The 23,987-nt window shown below is 41.9% G+C and overlaps 1 protein-coding gene across 3 annotated transcripts in view; it reads right to left on the bottom strand.

The window, feature by feature from the left end:
• rbfox3a (RNA binding fox-1 homolog 3a) overlaps positions 1-23,987 on the bottom strand; it is a 194,624-nt gene that overhangs the window by 52,737 nt on the left and 117,900 nt on the right. For 2 of the 3 annotated variants that reach the window (XM_039616278.1, XM_039616280.1), the window contains exons 4-5: positions 16,538-16,591; positions 3,396-3,456 (exon numbers count right to left, since the gene is read on the bottom strand). In XM_039616278.1, coding sequence (XP_039472212.1) covers positions 3,396-3,456; positions 16,538-16,591 — 115 coding nt within the window. Of the gene's footprint in view, positions 1-3,395; positions 3,457-4,922; positions 5,016-16,537; positions 16,592-23,987 lie in introns of all 3 variants that reach the window. The other variant, XM_039616279.1, reaches the window with a different exon arrangement.

Here is a 23,987-nt window from a genome sequence, read left to right as displayed (position 1 = left end):
AGTGAACTTTCTTATCTGGACTGTCATAAACATTATCACTCTGTCTCCAGATGTCAGTATTATATGTATTCTTTATATGGTGTAAGGCAGGGGTCGGCAACCCGTGGCTCCGGAGCTGCATGCGGCTCTTTAGTCCTTATTTTGCGGCTCCGGGTGGTTTGGGAAAATAAATTAGAAGCATTTCGCTGAAGTGTATTTTATTTGTGTTTAGTTCTTTTTTTTTTAACTTGTAGTTCTAAATTGGAAGATTATTGTGATTTTGAAATATAAAAATAAAATTATATCTTATTATATTTTTCATCGCTCAAAATAAGCGTCACACTCGCATGAAGCTTGGTGTACCCTTGACGCCGTGCATTTATCGAGACTTTCAACCCCAGGTAGGCCAATTATGGATCTTCGGATCCACATTATGTCAGCAGCTGTTCTCCACCATGAACTATGTTAAAAACAAACACCGCTCCCGCCTCACAGATGACAGCTTACAGTCCTGCGTAAAGATGACAGCCCCGATTTGCAGACGCTGTGCGCAGAGGTTCGGGACCAGAAGTCTCATTGTAAACATATCACGGCAGACCCGACGATGTTTCCATGAACACGCTTTTCAGCATCTCTTTATTGAGCACTTTTCACACACGGTTGCTGTGCGCGCGCCAGCCGGCTGTAGCTTTGCAGCTCACAGCCCGACAACACAACAGCAGAGAGAGCACAGACTTTAAGGCGGCGAGGCGCGATTGCAGGTGCCGCTCAGGTGCGTCCGACTCCCATGCAGCGGCACTGCAGACCACGCCCCGCCACACATATTAACAAGGTAAAATAGATAATTAGGCAGAATTTTGCAAATATGTATTTTTTTTTTTTTTTTTAGCAGCATAGTGCTTTTTTTTCCAATTACTTTTTAAAAGTCAGGTCAAGGCTCCAACAGCCCAAAGGCGATATAAGGGTGGCGGCTGAGAACAGTTTTTGTTTGCTACATGGATCATTTTAGTTCAGCTGGGTGTCTTTGCTTTTGTTATATTTCTTTAAGAGTTCAAAATGTGTTAATTACATAAATAAAATGTAATTTTCTCTGTAGCACTTCATGGATTTTATAAGCAGCACACCTTAGTTTCTCTGTGGATTCTTTTAAAAAGCAGTTAAAAACGTTTCTGTTCAAACAAGCCTTTTGTTGATCTACGTATTTTATATTCTTTACATTATTTACATTTGATCTTTTACATTGTGTATAATGTCTATTGATTGTATTGTTTATTTTAATATTTGTGTACAGCACTTTGTGACTGCCTGTCTGTGAAAAGCGCTTAATAAACTTTACTTACTTACTTTAGTTGTTCACACAAAGCACAAAGGTAAAAAACAATATATACAGTGTTATCTTCATTTTAGATGTCATAAAGTATCTGTGGGTCCCAGTGTTTTCTTTTGTGTGGAAACTGGGTCCAAATGGCTCTTTGGGTGTTAAAGGTTGCAGACCCCTGGTGTAAGGAAATAAAAAATCTGTTAACTCAGTAACCCTAACCCTTGGTAAATTTTTCTCTTTGTTATTTTTGTTTACCAACAATGTCATCTTTCTTTCATGTTCTGAATGAAAAAAGAAAATAAAGTAATTATTGTACACAAAGTTCATTTGCTAAAAAGAAGTGGATGATCCTCTAGAGCACAGCTGTCAAACTCCAGTCCTCGAATAAAATTAGTAGGTCATTAGTAAGACTCTATAGAACCTGACTGCATGCTGCGGTGCCAACCTCTAACCCCACTCAAGTAAAATTAAATACATTTAAGTAAATGTTAAGTGTTTGGAAAAATGTACTTCTAAAAGTACTTTTGTTGCACCATGTTCATTCAGTCATGAGCTGCTGTAACCTGGATCAAATGGCTGAACTGCCACCTCAGCATGCAGTCAGGTTCTATAGAGTCTTGTAAATGACCTACTAATTTAATTAGATGTGTTGCAGCAGGGAGACGTGGAAAAGTTTCAGGAAACCGGCCCTCGAGCACTGGAGTTTGACACCTGTGATCTAGACAAACACTGAGCAAACCCCACCTGCCCCACCTCCTCCACCGCCGCCCCAGCATACATGCTGGAAGTGTTCTGTGACACATGGTGATCCAAAGCCATACATATTTGTTAGGATGCCTGGGTCGTTGACCCAGGGTTTTGAGTTTATTATATTTATCATTTCTAGTCTTTGGTTTCTTTGAAGTTCTGTCTGATGGTTTATGTCTCTGTGTTATCCTTAGTTGCTGTCTCCCCTGTCGGCTATATCCTCGTGTCCAGTCAGTGTCTGTGTCTGCCCTGTTCCCACCTCTGTTCCCTCTGTAGTGCTTGCCTGTGAGTCTGTGTCTGTAAGTTCAGTCTGTGTTACTTCCTGTTTTACTTTGAAGGTCCGGGTCTTATGTGAATGTGTCCTGCTTTGCTTCCTTGTCTCGTTAGTTCTGATTTCTCCCAGCTGTGCCCTCCTTCTGTGTCTCATTCCCCTCGTTACTTCCCAGTGTACTTAAACCCTGTGTTTCTTTGAGTCAGTGTCGCGTCGTCCCCCATGCTGTGTGGATCTCCCTGTGTTTCCTGTGAGTTTATGTTGTTTCCCAGTTTAGTTTGCTTTGCTTTGTATGCTTGTTTCCCTGTGCCAGCAAATAAAGCTGAGTATTTTGAGTTCATCCCTTGAGTCTGAGTCTGCACTTTGGGTCCACCACTCCTCCTTGCCAGCCTGCCACACAGCCAACCTTAACAATATTGATGGTAACTGGCAATGTGAAGTGGGCTTGATAGCAAAAAACTTTGAGGCAGATTTTTTTACTTAATAGAAGATATTTCAGCTTGAAATAAGTGAAAAAATCTGCCAATGGAACAAGTGAAAATTGTTCACTTTTAAGATTTTAAGATGTTCTAGTTTTAAGATTTACTGTCTTGAAACAAGTTCCTTTAGCTTACTGAAATATTGCCCTTTAGCTGATTCTGTCTTATTTTAGGTGTAATGAGATAATTTTGACTAGAAATAAGACAAATACTCTTGGTAAGATTTTGAGTTTTTGCAATGTGGCCCTTTCTCTTTGCTGCCCTTTTCTTTTACCTTTTTACCGTCCATATGTGCCTTAGATTTCAGTTTGCTATTTGTGTTTAGTTTAATGCAAAATGTAATGCCTCTTGACAAATATTGGTTTCATTAATCAAATGTTAATCGGTTTGGCATTAAGGCAGAATCTGATGCCTATTTGTATCTTTTAACCTTCATTCCACTCAAGCTTAGTCTATGAAAGTGTAAGCTAATTGTTTACTTCTTCTCTTAAACAGCCCCAAAAAGTTTAAGTGTCTTGTTAAAAAAAAAGTGAAGAAAACACAGAGAACTCATGATAAGAAGACATGAGAGTGGTAAAAAAATGAATGGAAACCTTACCATTTGTGTAAGGGTTTGCCATCTTTTTGTTGGTCATTACTCTGGCGGTGGCATTGTTGACCTGTCAGCAGACAAAAAAAAGGTGTATAATAAAACACTGTAAGATACACAAAATTAAGCATACACAAAAACCAAAAACTGAGCTTACAATTAATAACTGCTAACATAAACACTCTCCATGCTGGTATTTTGTCAATTCAACAAGTGAGGGTACATGCACTCAGTCTAATTGAAAGAATCATAACATTCAACATCCGATAAAGAAAAAGAAAAAATATAATAGGGAGAAACGTTTGTAAAACAAATTGTTGTCATATCTTAAAAATGTGTGGGATATTTTTTTGTTATTTATGTTTCAAAATGCAGTTTCCAGAATAGCATTAGTATTCCTGTTTCTCTGATATGCATGCTGCTAATTCCACTACTTTGCAATACTATACAACATCTGACTCATATTTTTTTTAGAAGGATATAACTTGGATGCGCATTAATGAAGAGCGCACTTATGGATATGGAAATTAGTCCCCTCTTCTATCCCCACTAACCTGTCCACATCACATACATCTGACTGTCTCAACAGTATTAGGCTGCTCCACACGACAAAACCTGTAATGCTGTACTATGTTCAGCCCTGAAAACTAATTCTGAAGAGGAAAACGGATTTTTATGAGTCAGTGTTGGCATTATACACATTACAGTAATCCGTGGTTGTTAGCTGTTTCATTATGTATCTTCTAGTTCAGAAAAAAACTGTAATGACAGGGTAACAAGATGGAAACTAGATTAAAGTCTAAATATCTTCTGTGATATATTTTTTACCTGGTCCCATTTCTATCTAAGAGCATATCAAGTTCAACTTGCCCTCAACAGAGTATACCCTTCATGCAACTGCCCGAATATCAGTTACGAGTATTTGCGACAAACTGGATGTAAATTGACAGATTTTCCAGGTCAATATTTTCAAAGTAGAAGAACTTCCCATTTAGACATTAGTTTTAAACATTTTAAAACTGAAAATTATGAAGCGTGGAAAGATTGCGAAACTTAAACTTGAGGTGCCAAGGATAAGGAGCTACCGGAGAATAATTTTAACAAGGAGCAAAGGACCAGCAGTAGGAAGGAGTCCAGCTGTAAAACACAAATTTCTAACTTACATAAAACACAAACACATAAAACAAAGAAAACAAAAAAAAAAACTCATGCACATGCCACAGGCACAAGTATACGTGAGAAAAGAGGAGGCAAAATGTATAAAAAAAACACCACCACAGTGCTGAATCGGTGTCTTTCTCACACACGCACACTTACGGATCAGGTTCAGCATGCAGCGTTCAAGGTGCAGCAGGCAGGGAGAGAGGTGGAGGAAATGATGGAAGAAAAGAAGAAAGGGGTGGAGTAAGTGAGGAAAGTGGGGAGTATGTCAGGAAATATTAGGCAAGCAGAAACGGGAAAGAGATTCAAGGGGAGGAGAAGGGGAACAGCAGAAGAGGGGGAAAGGAGTAAAGGGAGACAGGAAGAGGAAAGCACCTCTATTTTTCGTCCCTCTACGATTGTACCATTTAGTTTCTCCCGTGCATGGTCAGCATCTGCACTGGTTTCAAATGTTACAAACCCAAAACCCTGCAGTGGCCAGGAGGTGGGGTTGAAAAATCAAGCAACAAAAGAAGGACATCCAGAAGTAAGACGATGAAACAAACAGGGAAAGATAGAGAGAAGAAAAAGACATAAAGGACAGATGAGAGAGCTTCAGGTCTGAATCACACAGAAAAGCCAGAGAGATGTCACGCTGATCACACAAATATGGGAAACAGCTGGAGTTACACTAAAGAAAGGTGGAAAAACAGGACTTAGATGTTCATATCAATGTATATATTTGTGTAGTTGTGTGTGTGTGTGTGTGTGTGTACACGCGTACGTGCGCATAGTTCTGTTCACGTCAATTCAATTTTATTTATATAGTGTTAAATCACCACAACCATTGTCTTGAGGTGCTGTCCAAAAATAGAGATAAAACAGAGAAAACCCCAACAATCATATGACCCCCTATGAGCAAGAGCTTTGGCGACAGCGAGAAGGAAAAACTCCCTATGCACAGGAAGAAACCTCCAGGAGAACCAGGCTCAGGGAGGGGCGGGGCCATCTGCCACGACTGGTTGGTTGTGAGGGGAGAAAGACAGAACAAAAACCTAAAGTTTTATCAAAAATGAAAGGTTTAAACCCAATCGCAAAAGTAGGGAAGGTGTCTGTCTCCTGAATCCAAAGTGGGAGCTGGTATCACAGAAGAGGGGCCTCAATGTGATGGTTAGTCCTGTGGCAGGCAGGATGTAGGACCCAAATGCAGGACTTGAGACACGTGGGGATGAACTACAGGAGGCAGCTTTATTGTGCTGTGAAAAACTCAAATACTAAATACAAGAAACAAAGCGTAACACCTGGAAACTAGGAAACTAAGAACTCAGGAAACTAGAAAACTAGAAACAAAGAGACTAATGGTAAATGGTAAATGGCCTGTATTTGTATAGCGCTTTTACTAGCCCCGCCTAAGGACCCCAAAGCGCTTTACATACCCAGTCATCCACCCATTCACACACACATTCACACACTGGTGGAGGCAAGCTACAGTTGTAGCCACAGCTGCCCTGGGGCTAGAGATTAGCCCCAGGGCAGACTAGAGACTAGAGACTAGGAGTTGACGAGAAACAACAATGGAAACCAGGAGCACGGAGAAACACACAGCAATGTGAGGTAATGATGGGGCAGAGGAAAACACAGGGCTTAAATACACAAGGCAGTAATGAGGGAATGAGACACAGGTGAAGAGCACAGCTGGTAATCACACATAACGAAAAGGAGGGGAAGCAAAACTGAAAACACTGAGTACAGAATGCCAGACTGTCAAAGTAAACCAGGAAACATGAGACAGCACAAAGACGCAGACTTTACACTGAGACATGGAGACATGACAGACTGGGGACACATAGAGACAAGGGTGACGGGACATAAAACGTGGAACATGGAAAGGCATAGTAACTGGAACCTAAAGACTAGAAACTAACATACACGAAGAACAATAAGAACCAAACCCATGAATAACACTAAATCAAAGAATATAAATTAATCAAAAAACACAACACTGGGTCACAGACACAGTACCATGACACTGAAAACTGAAGGCTCTGTCTCCCATTCTACTTTTAAACACTCCTGGAACCACAAATAAGACCACAGTCTGAAGCGAAGTGCTCTGTTGGGGTGATATGGTACTATGAGGTCAATGCGATGAGAAGAATTTTAAATTTAATTCTAGATTTATAAGTGAGCCAATGAAGATAAGCCAGTATAGGAGAAATATGCTCTGTCTTTTGAGTTCCTGTCAGTATTCTTTCTGTAGCATTTTGAATCAACTGATGTCTATTAGAGAGATATGATTCAAACCACCACGACACAGTACCTTTAACAACTACAGCGTGCTCTAATTGCAAAAATAAAATATAGTCGACAGTATCGAACGCTGCACTGAGGTCTAGCAGGACAAGCACAGAGATGTACCTTTTGTGGCACCTCTTGGTGGCGCTGTCACTTGGTGTTCGCTCGCTCTGCGGTAGAGTATCACTTCCTGTTCCTGCTCAAACACAGTGGTGTTTCTGAGTAGCTTATCTGCTTAGCAATTTAATTAAAAACTTCTAAATACTTTCTTTCTTCATAGTATAATCTCCGAAGCACACTTTCTGTGTACTCACTACCTAATTTATAGCCAACCTATTCACTCACTGTCTCTGTACTGTTTCGCTAGCTTAGCTTAGCTCGTAGCCGACTCGGTGGCACCATGGCTACTGTTAAGGTTCATTTTGAGGAGAGAGAGGTGGAGGAGATCGGAATAACACACTGACTCTGTCAGGTGGAGTCAACGAAGATTTTAATGAAACACGCGTGGGAGATGCACCCTGCAGAACATCAGAGATTCACCTGTCCGTCCTGCACTTTCCTGCTCATTGTGTCAGATGTTTAGCTACTCCTCGGCCTCCTTTAGCAGTAATGATACCTGTAACAAATGTAGCATATTTGCAGCTCTGGAGGCCAGGATTACTGAATTGGAGACTCGGCTTCGCACCCTTCATTCACCCGTAGCTAGCCAGGCCCCTGTAGCTGGTGCAGCCGAAGATGGCGTAGGCCCCGCTAGCTGTTCCCCGGCAGACCCCAAGCAGCTGGGGAAAGAGGGCGGCTGGGTGACGGTGAGGAGGAAGCATAGTCTTAAACAGAAGCCCCAGGTACACCACCAACCTGTTCATGTGTCTAACTGTTTTTCCCCACTCGGCGACACACCCCGCCGGGGTCAAACTCTGGTAATTGGCGATTCTGTTCTCAGACATGTGAAGCTAAAGACACCGGCAACCATAGTCAATTGTCTTCCAGGGGCCAGAGCAGGCGACATTGAAGGAAATTTAAAACTGCTGGCTAAGGGTAAACGTAAATACAGTAAGATCATAATTCACGTCGGCAGTAATGACACCCGTTACGCCAATCGGAGGTCACTAAAATCAATATTGAATCGGTGTGTAACTTTGCCAAAACAATGTGGGACTCTGTAGTTTTCTCTGGTCCCTCCCCAATCAGACCAGGAGTGACATGTTTAGCCGCATGTTCTCCTTAAATTGCTGGCTGTCTGAGTGGTGTCCCAGAAACGATGTGGGCTTCATAGATAATTGGCAAACCTTCTGGAGGAAACCTGGTCTTGTTAGGAGGCGGCATCCATCCCACTTTGGATGGAGCCGCTCTCATTTCTGGAAATATGGACCAATTTATTAAACCTCCCAAAATATGACTATCCAGAGTTGGGACCAGGAAGCAGAGTTGCAGTCTTACACGCCTCTCTGCAGCTTCTCTCCTCCTGCTACCCCCCCCAAAACCCATCTCCATTGAGACTGTGTCAGCTCCCAAACAGACAAAAACAAACTAAAACCAGCAACAAACAACTTAATCATAAAGAATCACAAAGAAAGAACAATACAGTATCCACATCTGAACCAAAGAGTAAAACAGTGAAATGTGGATTATTAAATATTAGGTCTCTCTCCTCCAAGTCTCTGTTAGTACATGACTTAATAATTGATCAACAAATCGATTTACTCTGCCTTACAGAAACCTGGTTGCAGCAGGATGATTATGTTAGTTTAAATGAATCAACACCCCCCGAGTCATTCTAACTACCAGAAACCTCGAAGCACAGGCCGAGGGGGCGGTGTGGCAGCAATTTTTCACACCAGCCTATTAATCAACCAAAGACCCAGACAGACTTTTAATTCATTTGAAAGCCTGATGCTTAGCCTCGTCCACCCCAGCTGTAAAACTCAGAAACCAGTCTTACTTGTTATCATCTATCGTCCACCTGGGCCTTACACAGAGTTTCTCTCTGATTTCTCAGACTTTTATCTGATTTAGTGCTCAGCTCAGATAAAATAATTATTGTGGGTGATTTTAACATCCATGTAGATGCTAAAAATGACAGCCTCAATATGGCATTTAATCTGTTATTACTCAATTGGCTTCTCTCAAAATGTAAAAGAACCCATCCACCACTTTAATCACACTCTAGATCTTGTTTTAACATATGGCATAGAAACTGAACATTTAACAGTGTTTCCTGAAAACCCTCTGCTGTCTGATCATTTCCTGATAACATTTACATTTACAATAATTGATTACACAGCAGTGGAGAGTAGACTTTATCACAGTAGATGTCTTTCTGAAAGTGCTGTAACTAAGTTTAAGAATATAATCCACCCACTGTTATCATCTTCAATGCCCTGTACCAACATAGAGCAGAGCAGCTATCTGCTCCAACAGAAGTCGATTATCTTGTTAATAATGTTACCTCCTCACTACGTACGACTCTGGATACTGTAGCTCCTGTGAAAACTAAGGCCTCAAATCCGAAGTCCCTGACTCCGTGGTATAATTCTCAAACACGTAGCCTAAAGCAGATAACTCGTAAGCTGGAGAGGAAATGGCGTGTCACAAATTTAGAGGATCATCATTTAGCCTGGAGAAATAGTTTGCTGCTTTATAAGAAAGCCCTCCATAAAGCCAGAACATCTTACTATTCGTCACTGATTGAAGAAAATAAGAACAACCCCAGGTTTCTCTTCAGCACTGTAGCCAGGCTGACAAACAGTCAGAGCTCTACTGAGCCAACCATCCCTTTAACGTTAACTAGTAATGACTTCATGAACTTCTTCACAAATAAAATTCTTATCATTAGAGAAAAATTACCAATAATCATCCCACAGATGTAATATTATCTACAGCTACTTTTAGTACCATCGATGTTAAGTTAGACTCTTTTCTCCAATTGATCTTTCTGAGTTAACTTCAATAATTACTTCCTCCAAACCATCAACGTGTCTTTTAGACCCCATTCCTACAAAACTGCTCAAAGAAGTCCTGCCATTAATTAATTCTTCAATCTTAAATATGATCAACCTATCTCTAATAATCGCCTATGTACCACAGGCCTTCAAGGTGGCTGTAGTTAAACCTTTACTTAAAAACCATCTCTAGACCCAGCTGTCTTAGCTAATTATAGGCCAGTCGCCAACCTTCCTTTCATATCAAACATCCTTGAAAGAGTAGTTGTCAAACAGCCAACAGATCATCTGCAGAGGAATGGCTTATTTGAAGAGTTTCAGTCAGGTTTCAGAGCTCATCACAGCACAGAAACAGCTTTAGTGAAGGTTACAAATGATCTTCTTATGGCCTCTGACAGTGGACTCATCTATTTAATTCAATTTTATTTATATAGCGCCAAATCACAACAAAAGTCGCCTCAAGGCGCTTCATAGGTACAGAGAAAAACCCAACAATCATATGACCCCCTGTGAGCAAGCACTTTGGCGACAGTGATTAGAACATGCTGTAGGTATTACAGGTACTGCACTGCAGTGGTTTGTATCATATCTATCTAATAGACTCCAATTTGTACATGTAAATGGAGAGTCCTCTTCACACACTCAGGTCAATTATGGTGTTCCACAGGGTTCAGTGCTAGGACCAGTTCTATTTACATTATACATGCTTCCCTTAGGCAGCATCATTAGAAGACATAGCATAAATTTTCACTGCTATGCAGATGACACGCAGCTCTATCTGTCCATGAAGCCAGATAACACACACCAATTAGTTAAACTGCAGGAATGTCTTAAAGACATAAAGACCTGGATGGCCGCTAACTTTCTGCTTCTTAATTCAGATCAAACTGAGGTTATTGTACTCGGCCCTGAAAATCTTAGAAATATGGTATCTAACCAGATTCTTACTCTGGATGGCATTACCTTGGCCTCCAGTAATGCTGTGAGGAACCTTGAGTCATTTTTGACCAGGACATGTCCTTCAACGCACATATTAAACGAATATGTAAGACTGCTTTCTTCCATTTGTGCAACATCTCTAAAGTTAGAAATATCCTGTCTCAGAGTGACGCTGAAAAACTAGTTCATGCATTTATTACTTCCAGGCTGGACTACTGTAATTCATTATTATCAGGATGTCCTAAAAACTCGCTGAAAAGCCTTCAGTTAATCCAAAATGCTGCAGCAAGAGTCCTGACAGGGACTAGAAAGAGAGAGCATATTTCTCCTGTGTTGGCTTCCCTTCATTGGCTTCCTGTTAAATCCAGAATTGAATTCAAACTCCTGCTCCTCACATACAAGGTCTTAAATAATCAGGCTCCATCTTATCTTAATGACCTTGTAGTACCATATCACCCTATTAGAGCACTTCGCTCTCACACTGCAGGCCTACTTGTTGTTCCTAGAGTATTTAAAAGTAGAATGGGAGGCAGAGCCTTCAGTTTTCAGGCCCCTCTTCTGTGGAACCAGCTTCCAGTTTGGATTCAGGAGACAGACACTATCTCTACTTTTAAGATTAGGCTTAAAACTTTCCTTTTTGCTAAAGCATATAGTTAGGGCTGGACCAGGTGACCCTGAATCCTCCCTTAGTTATGCTGCAATAGACGTAGGCTGCCGGGGATTCCCATGATGCATTGAGTTTTTCCCTTCCAGTCACCTTTCTCACTCACTATGTGCTAATAGACCTCTCTGCATCGAATCATACCTGTTATTAATCTCTGTCTCTCTTCCACAGCATGTCTTTATCCTGTCTTCCTTCTCTCACCCCAACTGGTCGCAGCAGATGGCCCCGCCCCTCCTGAGCCTGGTTCTGCCGGAGGTTTCTTCCTGTTAAAGGGAGTTTTCCTTCCCACTGTCGCCAAAGTGCTTGCTCACAGGGGTCATATGATTGTTGGGTTTTTCTCTGTACCTATGAAGCGCCTTGAGGCGACTTTTGTTGTGATTTGGCGCTATATAAATAAAATTGAATTAAATTGAATTGAATTGAATAGATGAGTCCACTGTCAGAGGCCATAAGAAGATCATTTGTAACCTTCACTAAAGCTGTTTCTGTGCTGTGATGAGCTCTGAAACCTGACTGAAACTCTTCAAATAAGCCATTCCTCTGCAGATGATCTGTTAGCTGTTTGACAAATACTCTTTAAAGAATGTTTGATATGAAAGGAAGGTTGGAGATTGGCCTATAATTAGGTAAGACAGCTGGGTCTAGAGATGGTTTTTTAAGTAAAGGTTTAAATGCTGCCAGTAACGGTAGGACTTCTTTGAGCAATCTGGCAGGATTGGGGTCTAAAAGACATGTTGATGGAGTAGAGGAACCAATTAGTGAAGTTAACTCAGAAACATTTAAATTTTATTTGTGAAGAACAAAGAGTGATTTAAAGGACCCCTATGAAGATCGAGGGAAAAGTTCACTCTGCCCGGAAAGGGTTACCAGGGCCCCATCCTGGAGCCAGGCCCGGGGAGGGTGCTCGAGGGCGAGTCTCTGGTGGCTGGGCCTTAGTCAATGTGGCATGGCCAGCACAGTCCAAAAAAGGGCCATGGACCCATCCTCCTGTACGCCCACCACCCGTAGAAGGTGCCCTAGGGCTTGGGTGCAATATGTGGGGACCGATCCCTGGCTACCGAGACTGGTGACATGGAATGTCACCTCTCTGGTGACAGGGAGGGGGCCTGAGTTAGTGCTTGAAGTTGAGAGGTACGAGCCACATATAGTTGGTTTCACATCAACACACGACTTCGGCTCTGCAACCAGTCTTCTGGAGAGGGGCTGGACTCTAGTCTGGATTTGCCCTTGGTGAGGGACAGTGGGCTGGTGTGGGTATTCTAGTATCTCCTCAGCTTGCTCCCTGTGCATTGGGGTTTCTCCTGGTGGATGAGAGGGTTATTTCTCTGCACCTTTGTGTTGGGAACGGGTTCTGACTGTCGTCTGCGCTTATCAGCGAACGATGGTTCAGAGTACCCGTCCTTCTTGGAGTCCCTCAGCGGGGTGCTTGAGGGTGCTCCACATGGGGACTCTGTTGTCCCACTGGGAGAGTTCAACGCTGATGGGGGCAATGACAGTAATTCCTGGAGGGACATGACTGGGAGAGTCGGCCTGCTAGATCTGAACCTGAGCGGTGTTTTGTTACTGGACTTCTGTGCAAACCACATTTTGTCCATAACAAACACCATGTTTGAACATAAGGGTTTTCATAAGTACATGTGGCAATAGGACACTCTAGGGCGCAAGTTAATGATCAATTTTGTAATTGTATCATTGGATCTGGGGCCATATGTTTCGGACACTCGGGTAAAGAGAGGGGCTGAGCTGTCAACTGGTCCACACCTGGTGGTGAGTTGGATCAGGTGGCGGGGGAGGACGCTGAACAGACCTGGTGTGCCTAAACGTATAGTGAGGTGTGAGGAGTGAGTTGTTCCCTGTCGTTGTGATAACCACTGAACCAAATGGTGGACACCAGATGTGAAGAGAGCCACCAGATTGAAGAAGGAGTCCTATTGGGCTTGGCTAGCCTGTTGGACTTTGGAGGCAGCTGATAGGTACTGACAGACCAAGCAGAATGCTGCTTGGGCAGTAGCTGAAGCAAAACCTCGTGTGGGGGAGGAGTTTGGAGAGGCCATGTAAAAGGCTGCCTCAAAGAGATCCTGACAAACCGTCAGGCAACTCAGGAGGGGAAAGGACTCTACTATATAGTGCGGGTGGAGCGCAGCTGAGTTCAACTGAGAACATTGTTGGGCGGTGTGAGGAACACTTCACGGACCGAGATCCCACTGGCACATCTTCCATGGAGGAAGCAGAGTCTGGGGACAAGGAGGACAAGTCGTCTGTCTCTGGGGATGAGGTCACTGAGGCAGTTACCTAAATTTCTGACCAATGTTGAGTGCAGATCAGGGGTGGTACCTCTAGATTGGCAGACCTTCTTTAAGAAGGGGGGGCCTTATACAACCGTTGCAAGAGCTTAGTCCACATAGCCAGCAATAAGTCAGAGTCATTTCCAGTGGGTGATGGACTCTGCGAGGGCTGCCCTTTGTCAACGATTCTGTTCATAATTTTTATGGACAGAATTTCTAGGTGTAGCCTAGAAAGGCTTCCCCTTGGGTGGTCTCAGAATCTCATCTCTGCTTTTCGCAGACGATGTGGTTCTGTTGGCTTCATCAGGTGATGGCCATTCACAGCCGAATGTGAAGCGGTAGGAATGAGAATCAGCACCTCCAAATCTGAGGCCATGGTCCTCAGCTGGAAAAGGGTGGAGTGCCCACTCCGGGTCAGGGGAGAGTCCCTACCCCAAGCGAAGGAGTTTAAGGATCTTGGGGTCTTGTTCACAAGTAACAGGAGAAGGGAGATGGAGATTGATAGACAGATTGGTGCTGTGGCTGCAATGATGTCCGTCGTGTTGGAGAGAGAATTTACCGGTCAATCTACGTCCCTACCCTCACCTATGATCATGAGCTGAGGGTAATAGTAGAAAGAACAAGATTGCACATACAACCGCTGGAAATGAGCTTCCTTTGAAGGGTGGCTGGCTTCTCCATTAGAGATAGGGTGAGGAGTTCGGCCATGCAGGAGGGGCTCAGAGTAGAGCGACTATTCCTCCACATTGAAAGGAGCAGTTGAAGTGGTTCAGGCATCTGACACGGATGCCTCTTGGACACCTCTTGTGTAAGGTGTTCAGGGATAGTCTCACTGGGAGGAGGCCCCGGGGCAGACTCAGGACATGCCGGAGAGATTATATCTCTCGGCTGGCCTGGGAACACCTTGTACCCTACCACCACATTAAAGGAATGCTTGGCGCAACAGAGCTCCGATTTTTTTTGTCAGTCTGGCTACAGTGCTGAAGAGAAACTGATCAATGGTACTTGAAATTGTACTTGCTCATAGGTGCTCAAATGATAATTGAGATTCTCTCTCCAATAGTGTAGGATCTTTCTCTTGCAAAATCAAAAGCACCTTCAGAAAACTTTTGTCAAAAAGTACAATATAAATAAAACTGAAGTGAATCTGAAGCTCCACGTTAAGGTTTAGACCAGGGGTGTCAAACTCATTTCACATTGCGAGCCACATACAGCCCATTTTGAACTCAAGCGGGCCGGACTAGTGAAACTTCTTTTTCTGTCAGTGAAATAATAATAAACAATACATATTTAACTGTTTTCTCTACATGATGAAGGAAAATCTGCTGTGACAAAAAAGGAAATCTTCAGCATGACTCTTTGAACTTTAACTGTACAAAATAAATGTGTAAAATTACAGAAAAAGTTTTGGTAGCTCATTGTCCAGTTTTTAAAAAAAATTTTTTGTAGTTGTGAAAAAAAAGGGAAATTTCAATAGAAACTTTTCTGTTTTGGCAGTGTTTTTTAATTTGGCATAATTTGTGAAAGTTGAAATTTCTTTGGTGTTTAACAGCAGAAATAAATCTTTATTGTCAGAGGTCATTTCTGGGGGACAAAAAGAGCGACTGACAACAGTGCACACAGCAGTGGATTGGTGCATATTAAGCAAGCAAATAATGCAGAAAATAAAGATTTTTGGCAGGAATTAAAACAAACTGAGAGATAGAGCTGTGCAGGAATTTATTGAGGTGAAAGGAAGAAAGCAAAAGTACGAATGAATTCATTACAATGTTATTCAAAGATGAAGTGTAGTTGGATCTTCTTTGCTGCTGGTTCAGTGAAACCTGCAGTTTCAGAATCAGTAAAATCTCACCACCTGAAAGCATGTCCATGTGTGTTTTGCCACGCTTTGTGTTTACATCTTCTTGCAGAATCTGTTTATCTGCTCTTTAATCATTTGCTGTTTTAGCTGTTTGGTAGTTGTTGAAATGGTTTTGTGGGCTTTTAGGTGAGATTCTGACGTTTCTGTGGATACCACAGGTCTATATTGGAATAACAGATCTGACGGTTCATCCTGTTAAACTACGTTCTCGCTTTCGCCTCCGGTCCCAGTGGCATTGGGCTCCAACAAGTTAATAGTGTATTACTTAATTACTGTGTGTAGTATGAATGGTCATAAGGGAGGTTTTTATCAGTAGGAAAAGCTGTAAAACTTAAAAATACAGTTAAAAGTCCAAAACCTATGCTTGTGCTTGTTTTTGATTAGCAGCAGATCAAACAGGTTAAGAATAAAAATGGCTTCAAGTGGTCTCTTCCTCACTCACTTATTGGGACCGCTGTCGATCCTGCACTTCTCCACAACTGGTGCTGGTACATTAAATTCTGTTCAACAAGGTGCACGAGCGCACAGGGGAAGTATGGGAGGAGGTTGGGTTGGACAATCCAGTGTTAGGAATACATATGGACTAATAGGCTGCTTTCAGTGCTTCTAGGGCCAGTGTGCAGTGACTGGTCTGTAGTCTGTACAATTATATCGAGAAAAGAAAAAAAATCATATTAACCCATTGGCTACCAAATGTGTCAACCCACTGGGCAAATGCACAGTATGCAAGATTACCAGTCCACCCATGACACGAAGAATACTACAATCCTACTGTCATCTTAAAAAAATAGCAAAGATTCATTGTTTGTCAAAGTGTACGGCAGGTAAGTATAGTGCAGAAGCCGCCCGGAGGAACATGTCGCTGATAGGACAGTAATTACTGTTAGGCAGCAGGAATGAGCTGTGGTGACAATGACAGAAGTGAAGGACTGCAAGAGAAACGCAGGAAATGGGACAAATACAATCAGAACGAACATTTTATGTTTGTTTGTGGTGTGTTAATGAACGTTTTATTACATTGCACTTACCTTGGAGCCTCGTTCATTAAAAATAATCTCCACGTCTAAAATCTTCCCAAATTGCTGAAGAAAGGAAGAAGGGAAAAAGGTGGGCGGGGCAAAAAGACAGAAAGAAAGAGGGAGAAAATAATTAGACTATAACACAAGAAATACTTTATTTATGTTTAGGAAAATCCTCTACTGCTTTCTCCAGCTGGAAAATCAAGTATTTTAAAACCATCTTTAAAAAAAAAGACAAGTAGTCTGTACCAATAATAGCATTAGGAAATTATCCATTCACTCTTAGTGCTTTTTAATGATGTGTTTGCTTGGTCATGGTAATAAAGAGGTTTGAGTGAATATGTCTGCACACAAGAAAAACGAGCACTGTGGATAGGTAGTGGGCAGTTGAGTAGCAACATCCCATCATGGCTATCTGTTTTCTTAGTATGCATACCACCAACTGCCTGCCAGATCTCACCTAATCATGCATTTGGCTTCTACAGCTTATCTTCAGATCTAAGTAATAGTTTTAATTAGCTCCATGTTTCATTTTATTTGGCTAATTGCTGTGAACTGACTGCTACACACTCGGACACACTGATGACTGTGGTGATATCAGTGTGGTGTGGTGTGGTGTCTGTGAAATATAAATATACTAAACATGTAAACACACCAGTATCTGCTGCAGGAACAACTCTAATTTTAGCTATTCTTGGCTAGGTTGTACAAAAGCGAGTTAGGAAAACATGTAATTAATTCGAACTGTAAAGTATTTTGGGCTGATTTATGGGCCATGACCAATCCACTACAATAGAATTCTAAACCACTTTTTAAAAACAACAGTGGACAAAATGCTGTATGAGGCACTAAAAGAACACAGGGCAAAACAACACAAACAATAATAAATACAAGGTAAGATCACACTAACAGTTAAGGTAAGGAGGTAAGTAGCAACCAAGTCCCGCTAATCAAATACACTTCATTAATTGATCCTCAGCAAGTGTGAGCACCTCTATAACAACAGAAGTCTGGAGCATTCAGTTATGTCAACACAGTGCCACAATCTTCCCAGGAGTGGATGTCCTTGCCAATTTTCCCCAGGTTCACACTGTGCAATAACAGTTAATTAAATGTATAATCTACATTATAAAAGTGAATATTTTTGAATTAACAGTGCATTGAAATCATGATTCTCATTGCAATAGCTCTCAGTTTTAATAGGCTTAAAAAATAAAAAAATAAAAATTAAATGTTCGGCTTATATTGCTTGGAAGGGTTATAAAGACAAGGCCTCTTCACTATAAAGAAGGTAATGGTGGACTTGCTTAGGTTTGCAAAGCTGAAAAGTGCCACCTTTGGAGCAAACTGAACACAAGATATTAGCACAAACACTTCATACCAGCGACTGAGCACAGTGGTGGAAGGGTGATGATTTGAGCTTGAGTTTAGCCACTGGAGCTCAGCACTTTGAAGTCACTGAGTCAAGTCTGATCTTTTCTGTATACTGAAGTATTCTAGAGTCAAATATGAGGCCATCTGGGCCAGTTAAAGCTTGGCCCAGGTTGGATCATGAAACAGGAAAACTAGCCAAATCACAGCCACAAATCTACTACAGAATGGTTAAAAAAAAGATAAGAATCAGTGTTACTATGGCCCAGTCAAATGCAGATCTCAACCTGATTGAAATGTTGCAGCAGGACCTTAAGAGAGGTGTGAATTAACACAAACAGATAAAGCTAAAAACAAAAAACTGGAGCAAAACTTTAACAAAGAGTGAGCCAAAATTCCTGGTAACATGTGGATGGACGCAGTCACACTAAGACATGCACACCAATGAATATTTAGTATGCAATGCAATTAAGGAGAATCATTTCAGGACTTTAAGATCCCTCATCGGGGGTTCAATGGGGATGTGATGCCAAGTCCTGAGGAGTCAGCTAAATTGGAAGAACAAGTTCATGCCTATGGCTTGGAAGTCATTAGATACCCTGCTGAGATACAGTTTTTTCTGAATGCTTAAACCCTAACTGTGATTCTTATAGCACAATTTCTAAAACTATTAATACTTATGGCAAAACCACTCACTGAGTTTGCAAAACTAAAAGCACAAACACTGCTTTACACTCAGTTTGCCATTTTGTACCACACACTTTGCAAACCTGTAGCTACAATCCACTGCACAGCACTCTTTTTGCAGAACTGTAAACACAACTCACTGCTTTACACTCAATTTCCAAAGGATCAACACACTCCTAACAAAACTATACACATTTATGGCCATTATTTACACTATTTTGCCAACTGTCTGGCACACTGTCACATGTGAAAACTCTTTTAGATAATTAGTTCACTTTGCAATCAGCCTAAGCACTATAATACAGGTAAGCTGTGTGTGTGGAGTGCAGTGGAGGGAGCAGGAAGAGTGAGAAGTAGAGGAGGCCGAGGAAGAGGACGTGAAGGTGAAGAAGTAGGACGAAGAGGACGACAAGGACAAGGAGGAGCAACAGGAGGACGAGGAGGGGGGAGAGGAAGGGTAAGAAGAGTAAGAAATAGAATTGCTGATGACATCAGAGCTACAATAGTGGACCATGTAATCAACCATGGAGTGACCCTGAGGTAAGCTGGCCAACGGGTTCAGCCTAACTCGAGCCGCTACACTGTAGCAAGCATCATAAGGACATTTTGAAATGAGAGTCGGTTAGTACAGTCACTTTGCACTAAGATCTGTAGCACTGCTGTATGCTAATGAGAAACACAACAATACCATAGATGTAAAAGTGAGAGTTGAGGCTCAGGTGTGAAATGTATGGTTTTCAGGGTTTTTATCGGTTTTCAGCATTATTTTGTTATCGTTTTTATCGTTAACTCGCTTTTCCTGGGTCTTTTCACGTGTGTTATGAATAAATCTTCTTTTTTTTGGTACCGGTACTAGTTTTATTTTGTTGTGTTTATCCGCGACACCTTAAAGGCCGGTCCGTGAAAATATTGTCTGGCATAAACCGGTCCGTGGCACAAAAAAGGTTGGGGACCGCTGGACTAGAGGACATTTCATGTGATGTAGACGAAATTTTGTGGCCAGATCCACAGAGATGACACAATGTAGACTGATTTCTTTTTTTTCCTCAGTGAAATTACTATTTCATTTTGACTTGGAAATAAACACTTGTGTTTGTTTTGATGTGTGTGAATAAACACCAGTACTTGAAGTTTGGATCCCTCTATGCTTACGGATCTATGACAAAAGTATGAGCTCAAACTGACATAGCCTACCTTGTGCACAGAGAAAGCAAAAGCCAGATGTGTTTTTCATTCATACCATCAGTGTGTAGTTGGTGCATTGTGTGCTTATTAATTTGATGGCTTGTGTTTACTGTCTGATACAAAATACCATTTTACAAAAAGTGTGGTGAGTTAAGCAAAGGTTATTCGCTTTTACAAGAAAACTACAATGTTTTGCTGATTGGGTGAAGAGTTTTCTTATTTGTGTGTAGAGTTTTGCAAAAATAGCCAATAGTTACAAAAAATGTGCTCAAGCCATCAGAAAAAACTGTAATAAACTGGTCAAAGAAGGAGATAGAAGCCACTGACATCAAGACAAGAAAGCTCCTTATCATGCTTGGAGGATTTCATCCCAAATCCAGCACCCTCAGGAGGCCAAGGACTAGTCAACCACTGTCCAGGATGAAACTGCAAAGATTCATGAGTACATCAGGAAGATGCCCACAATACCTCAGGGAGCAGAAACTCGAGAAAGAAGAGGAGCAAGAATAAGAACCATCATGGAAAGCCACGCCCCTGCATGGCATGTACCACCAGCAGACTGAAGAAGTGGCTGATACTGAAAAATCTGATGGATGATTGCCAGGATGATTGCCGGTTCGAGCCCCGGCTTGGACAGTCTTGGTCGTTGTGTCCTTGGGCAAGACACTTCACCCGTTGCCTACTGGTGGTGGTCAGAGGGCCCGGTGGCGCCAGTATCCGGCAGCCTCGCCTCTGTCAGTGCGCCCCAGGGTGGCTGTGGCTACAATGTAGCTTGCCATCACCAGTGTGTGAATGGGTGGATGACAGGTTGTGTAAAGCGCTTTGGGGTCCTTAGGGACTAGAAAAGCGCTATACAAATACAGGCCATTTACCATGATTGGACAAAGCTGGACTGAAGCTGAGGACATACTAATGCTAAAAGTTCTAACATACATCTTCCAGCAGAGCCAATGTTCTAATCAGCCCACAGAGAATGGATAACAATGCAAGCTAAAATTTTCAAATGACTGTCATAATGTTCATGCATCAACCAGAAGTATCAGAAAACAGCACAACCACTTACTGAAACTGAACAGAAGCTCTAAAAATATGTTAGGTGTGTCTCTCTCCTCCATCTAGCCTTTGATTTTCTATTTTGCCTATATTGCCATGTTATAGTATATGGGGCGATCGTGGCTCAAGAGTTGGCAGTTCTTCTTGCAATCGGAAGGTTGTCAGTTCGAGCCCCGGCTCGACCAGTCTCGGTCGTTGTGTCCTTGGGTAAGACACTTCACCCGTGCCTACTGGTGGTGGTCAGAGGGCCCGGTGGCGCCAGTATCCGGCAGCCTCGCCTCTGTCAGTGCGCCCCAGGGTGGCTGTGGCTACAATGTAGCTTGCCATCACCAGTGTGTGAATGTGTGTGTGAATGGGTGGATGACTGAACGTGTAAAGCACTTTGGGGTCCTTAGGGACTAGTAAAGCGCTATACAAATACAGGCCATTTATAGTTCATTGTTTTTTAGATTCTCCTTTTGTCTTCACCACTGTGTTTAAGTCTCCCTTACCCTTCACGGTTTTCATGTCTGCGTCCTGTTATGTTTCCCGTTTTATTTTAAAGAGGTCTGGTGTCCCATGTTCAGTGTGTTTGGTTTCACTTTCCCTGTGGCATCATTAAGTTCATTCTATTCAAGTGTTTCCACTTCCCCTGATCACCTCCTGTGTGCATTTAGTCTGTGTGTTTTCATTCATTCCTCGTCCGATCGTCTGCTATCTTGCCATGCCATGTTCCCAGGTCTTCATGCCAAGTTGTCACGTTTAAGGTTTTTCATGTTCAGAGTCTTTTATGTTTAGCCGTAGTGTTAAGAGATTTTTTAGGATTTGGGGATTTTTATTATGTTATGCTTAAAAGTACGTTTCATTATCTAAATGTGTTTGCTCTTTTCGGTATTCAGCTTGAACTCTGCAACTCTGTGCAGAGTCCTAAATGGGGAAGTTACACAGGAAGCCTGCAGTTCTATTTTCTCTCTTCCTGTATGTGCTCTCTGAATAAAGACTCTTTCTTTTTATTGCACAGGGCGAGTCTCCCTGAGTCTCGACCGTGTACACGTTAAACCTGTCTGAGCGTTTTATTCCGACCTGAGTTGCAATACAGGAAAACTCCTGACACGTAGTTCACCCAGTTTAGGTTAGTATTTAGTGCCCTTGCCCCTTGTTTGGTATGTTTAAAACCAGCCTTTAATAAATGCCTCTCTTTCAGTTAATATTAAGATGTTTCCATGTTTCCTTTTGTCTGCACTTGGTCCACCTCCTCACCCCAGACAGTCTGCTTCAGCCAGACTGTGACAACAGTTGTGAACTTTGAGAGAACCATCAGCTCCTGTTAACTCCTCAAATTCATGGCAGGACAAAATAATCCTTAGGCCACCAGGAAGTGTCTCATTTCACTTGATGGCCAGTCTGTTAACTGTTTGGAAATTTGAGGGATTTACTCTTCAAGAGAAATGAAGAAGAAATGATGTGAAATGGCTATACTGGAATTTATTACAATTTTCTCTCCTCAGTCTTTTCTTTAACACTTCACTTTTTATTTTCAGTATTACTCAGATACTAGATGCCGGTATAAATCAATTTAACATAAACATATTCAGAGATACCGCTCTTTGCTTTAGGAGCAGCTGGGATGAACTCATGGCTTTGTGAACTAAAGCAGCACTAACTTTTTCAGGCAATATGGTAATCTTTAGCCTTCTGTTCTCCATAACTAGACCTTGAATCGAGTAGTTATTTCAATAAATAAATAAACACAAAAGACAGCATAGCAAAGGCAAGGCCACAGCACCATCCCTGAAGACCTCCATGTCAGATCATACACAATTTGAATACATATTAAAAATTAATTTTTTGTTTAAGATGAGCATATTGAGCAAATTATAAAGGAAAACAATATTTATAAAATATTGCTATTATTTTTCCAGTACGAGACATAAAGCTTTGAATTTGTTCTGACTTATGAATTAATAGAATAATTAACTGCTTTTTTTCTTTTTTTATGTTTGTGTATACATCAGGGGTCGGCAACCCTGGGCACGCGTGCCGAAGGGTTCACTGATGGCACGACCATAGCTGGACTGGCTGATCGTTCGTTTTTATGGCCGATGTTATGACCTGCAGTCTATCCGGGTCAGATATAAACCAAGTTTAGGGATAGTTTATTTTCGTTGTGCTGACTTTTTACAGTCAGTTACAATAACTCGTACCGCGTACTATGACGGAGTTTCTATACAGCTGGGCGGGTGCTATGATGTTACTGATAGTGAACTTTATTTTTTTCATAAGGTTAGTTAGTAGAGTTGCCAACCGCCCTGTAAAACCGAAATCGTCTCGTATTCAGAGAAAATATTACGCGTTTCGTATTGAGCTGAAAAGGAACAGTTTGTCTCGGACTTCAGCTAGAATGGAAAAAGACACAAAGCTGGAGTTATTCTGTCTTTACGCTGCACAGCTGCCTCTTCTCCTCTCATTCTCAACAGCAGCACGTTTAAGCTTGATCAGCTGTTGTTAGAATGTATTTAATATTAATTTCTAGTATCAGCTGATGTTTACTGGAGCCACAGCTGTAAAGCTGCTGGTCATGATATCGGTTTGGCTATGTGGTGAGAGGGAAACATGAAGATGAAACCAGGATCCTTTTCTACGTAGCTGACAGCTGGTAACTGTGCAGGGGCGGGTCTAGCAAAGTTTTGCCAGGGGGGCATTAACAGGGAAAAGGGGGGCACAGAGAAATCCTTTTCTTTCTTATTCTCATTTAAAATGTCTCGCTTTTAATAAATAATTATCTGAATCATACAACCAAAGTTTTCATCTGATGTAAAATGTGTAGAAATCATACATATACCAACAAGACAGTGTACATCACTGTCACAACAGCGTTTGTTTTCATTCAAAGGCTTTATGGCTTTAATACCTAGTGGGCCGGTCTCTCGTCAAAATGCCTGCCGTTTTTTTGTCCCAGTCCAGCCCTGGGCACGACACGCAGTGAGTTAATCTGAGAAGATGCATTAAAAAATAAATAAAGCGGTGCACATCCCAAATTAGCTCGCATAGACACATTACTTGTGCCGCTTCTTAATGACGGTATCTTAGCTAACAACCCCAAATACCAGATTCAGCTTGTAACTGGCTAAAAATCACTTAGCCTACCGGTGAGAGGGACGTTGCTAGCTGGCAGTTTTTTCAA

Source organism: Oreochromis aureus, linkage group 8 (assembly GCF_013358895.1).
Source record: "Oreochromis aureus strain Israel breed Guangdong linkage group 8, ZZ_aureus, whole genome shotgun sequence".
In the NCBI taxonomy this organism is placed as follows: domain Eukaryota; kingdom Metazoa; phylum Chordata; class Actinopteri; order Cichliformes; family Cichlidae; genus Oreochromis; species Oreochromis aureus.
Note: the sequence above shows the minus strand (reverse complement) of the source record. Positions and strands in the feature narration are given on the sequence as shown.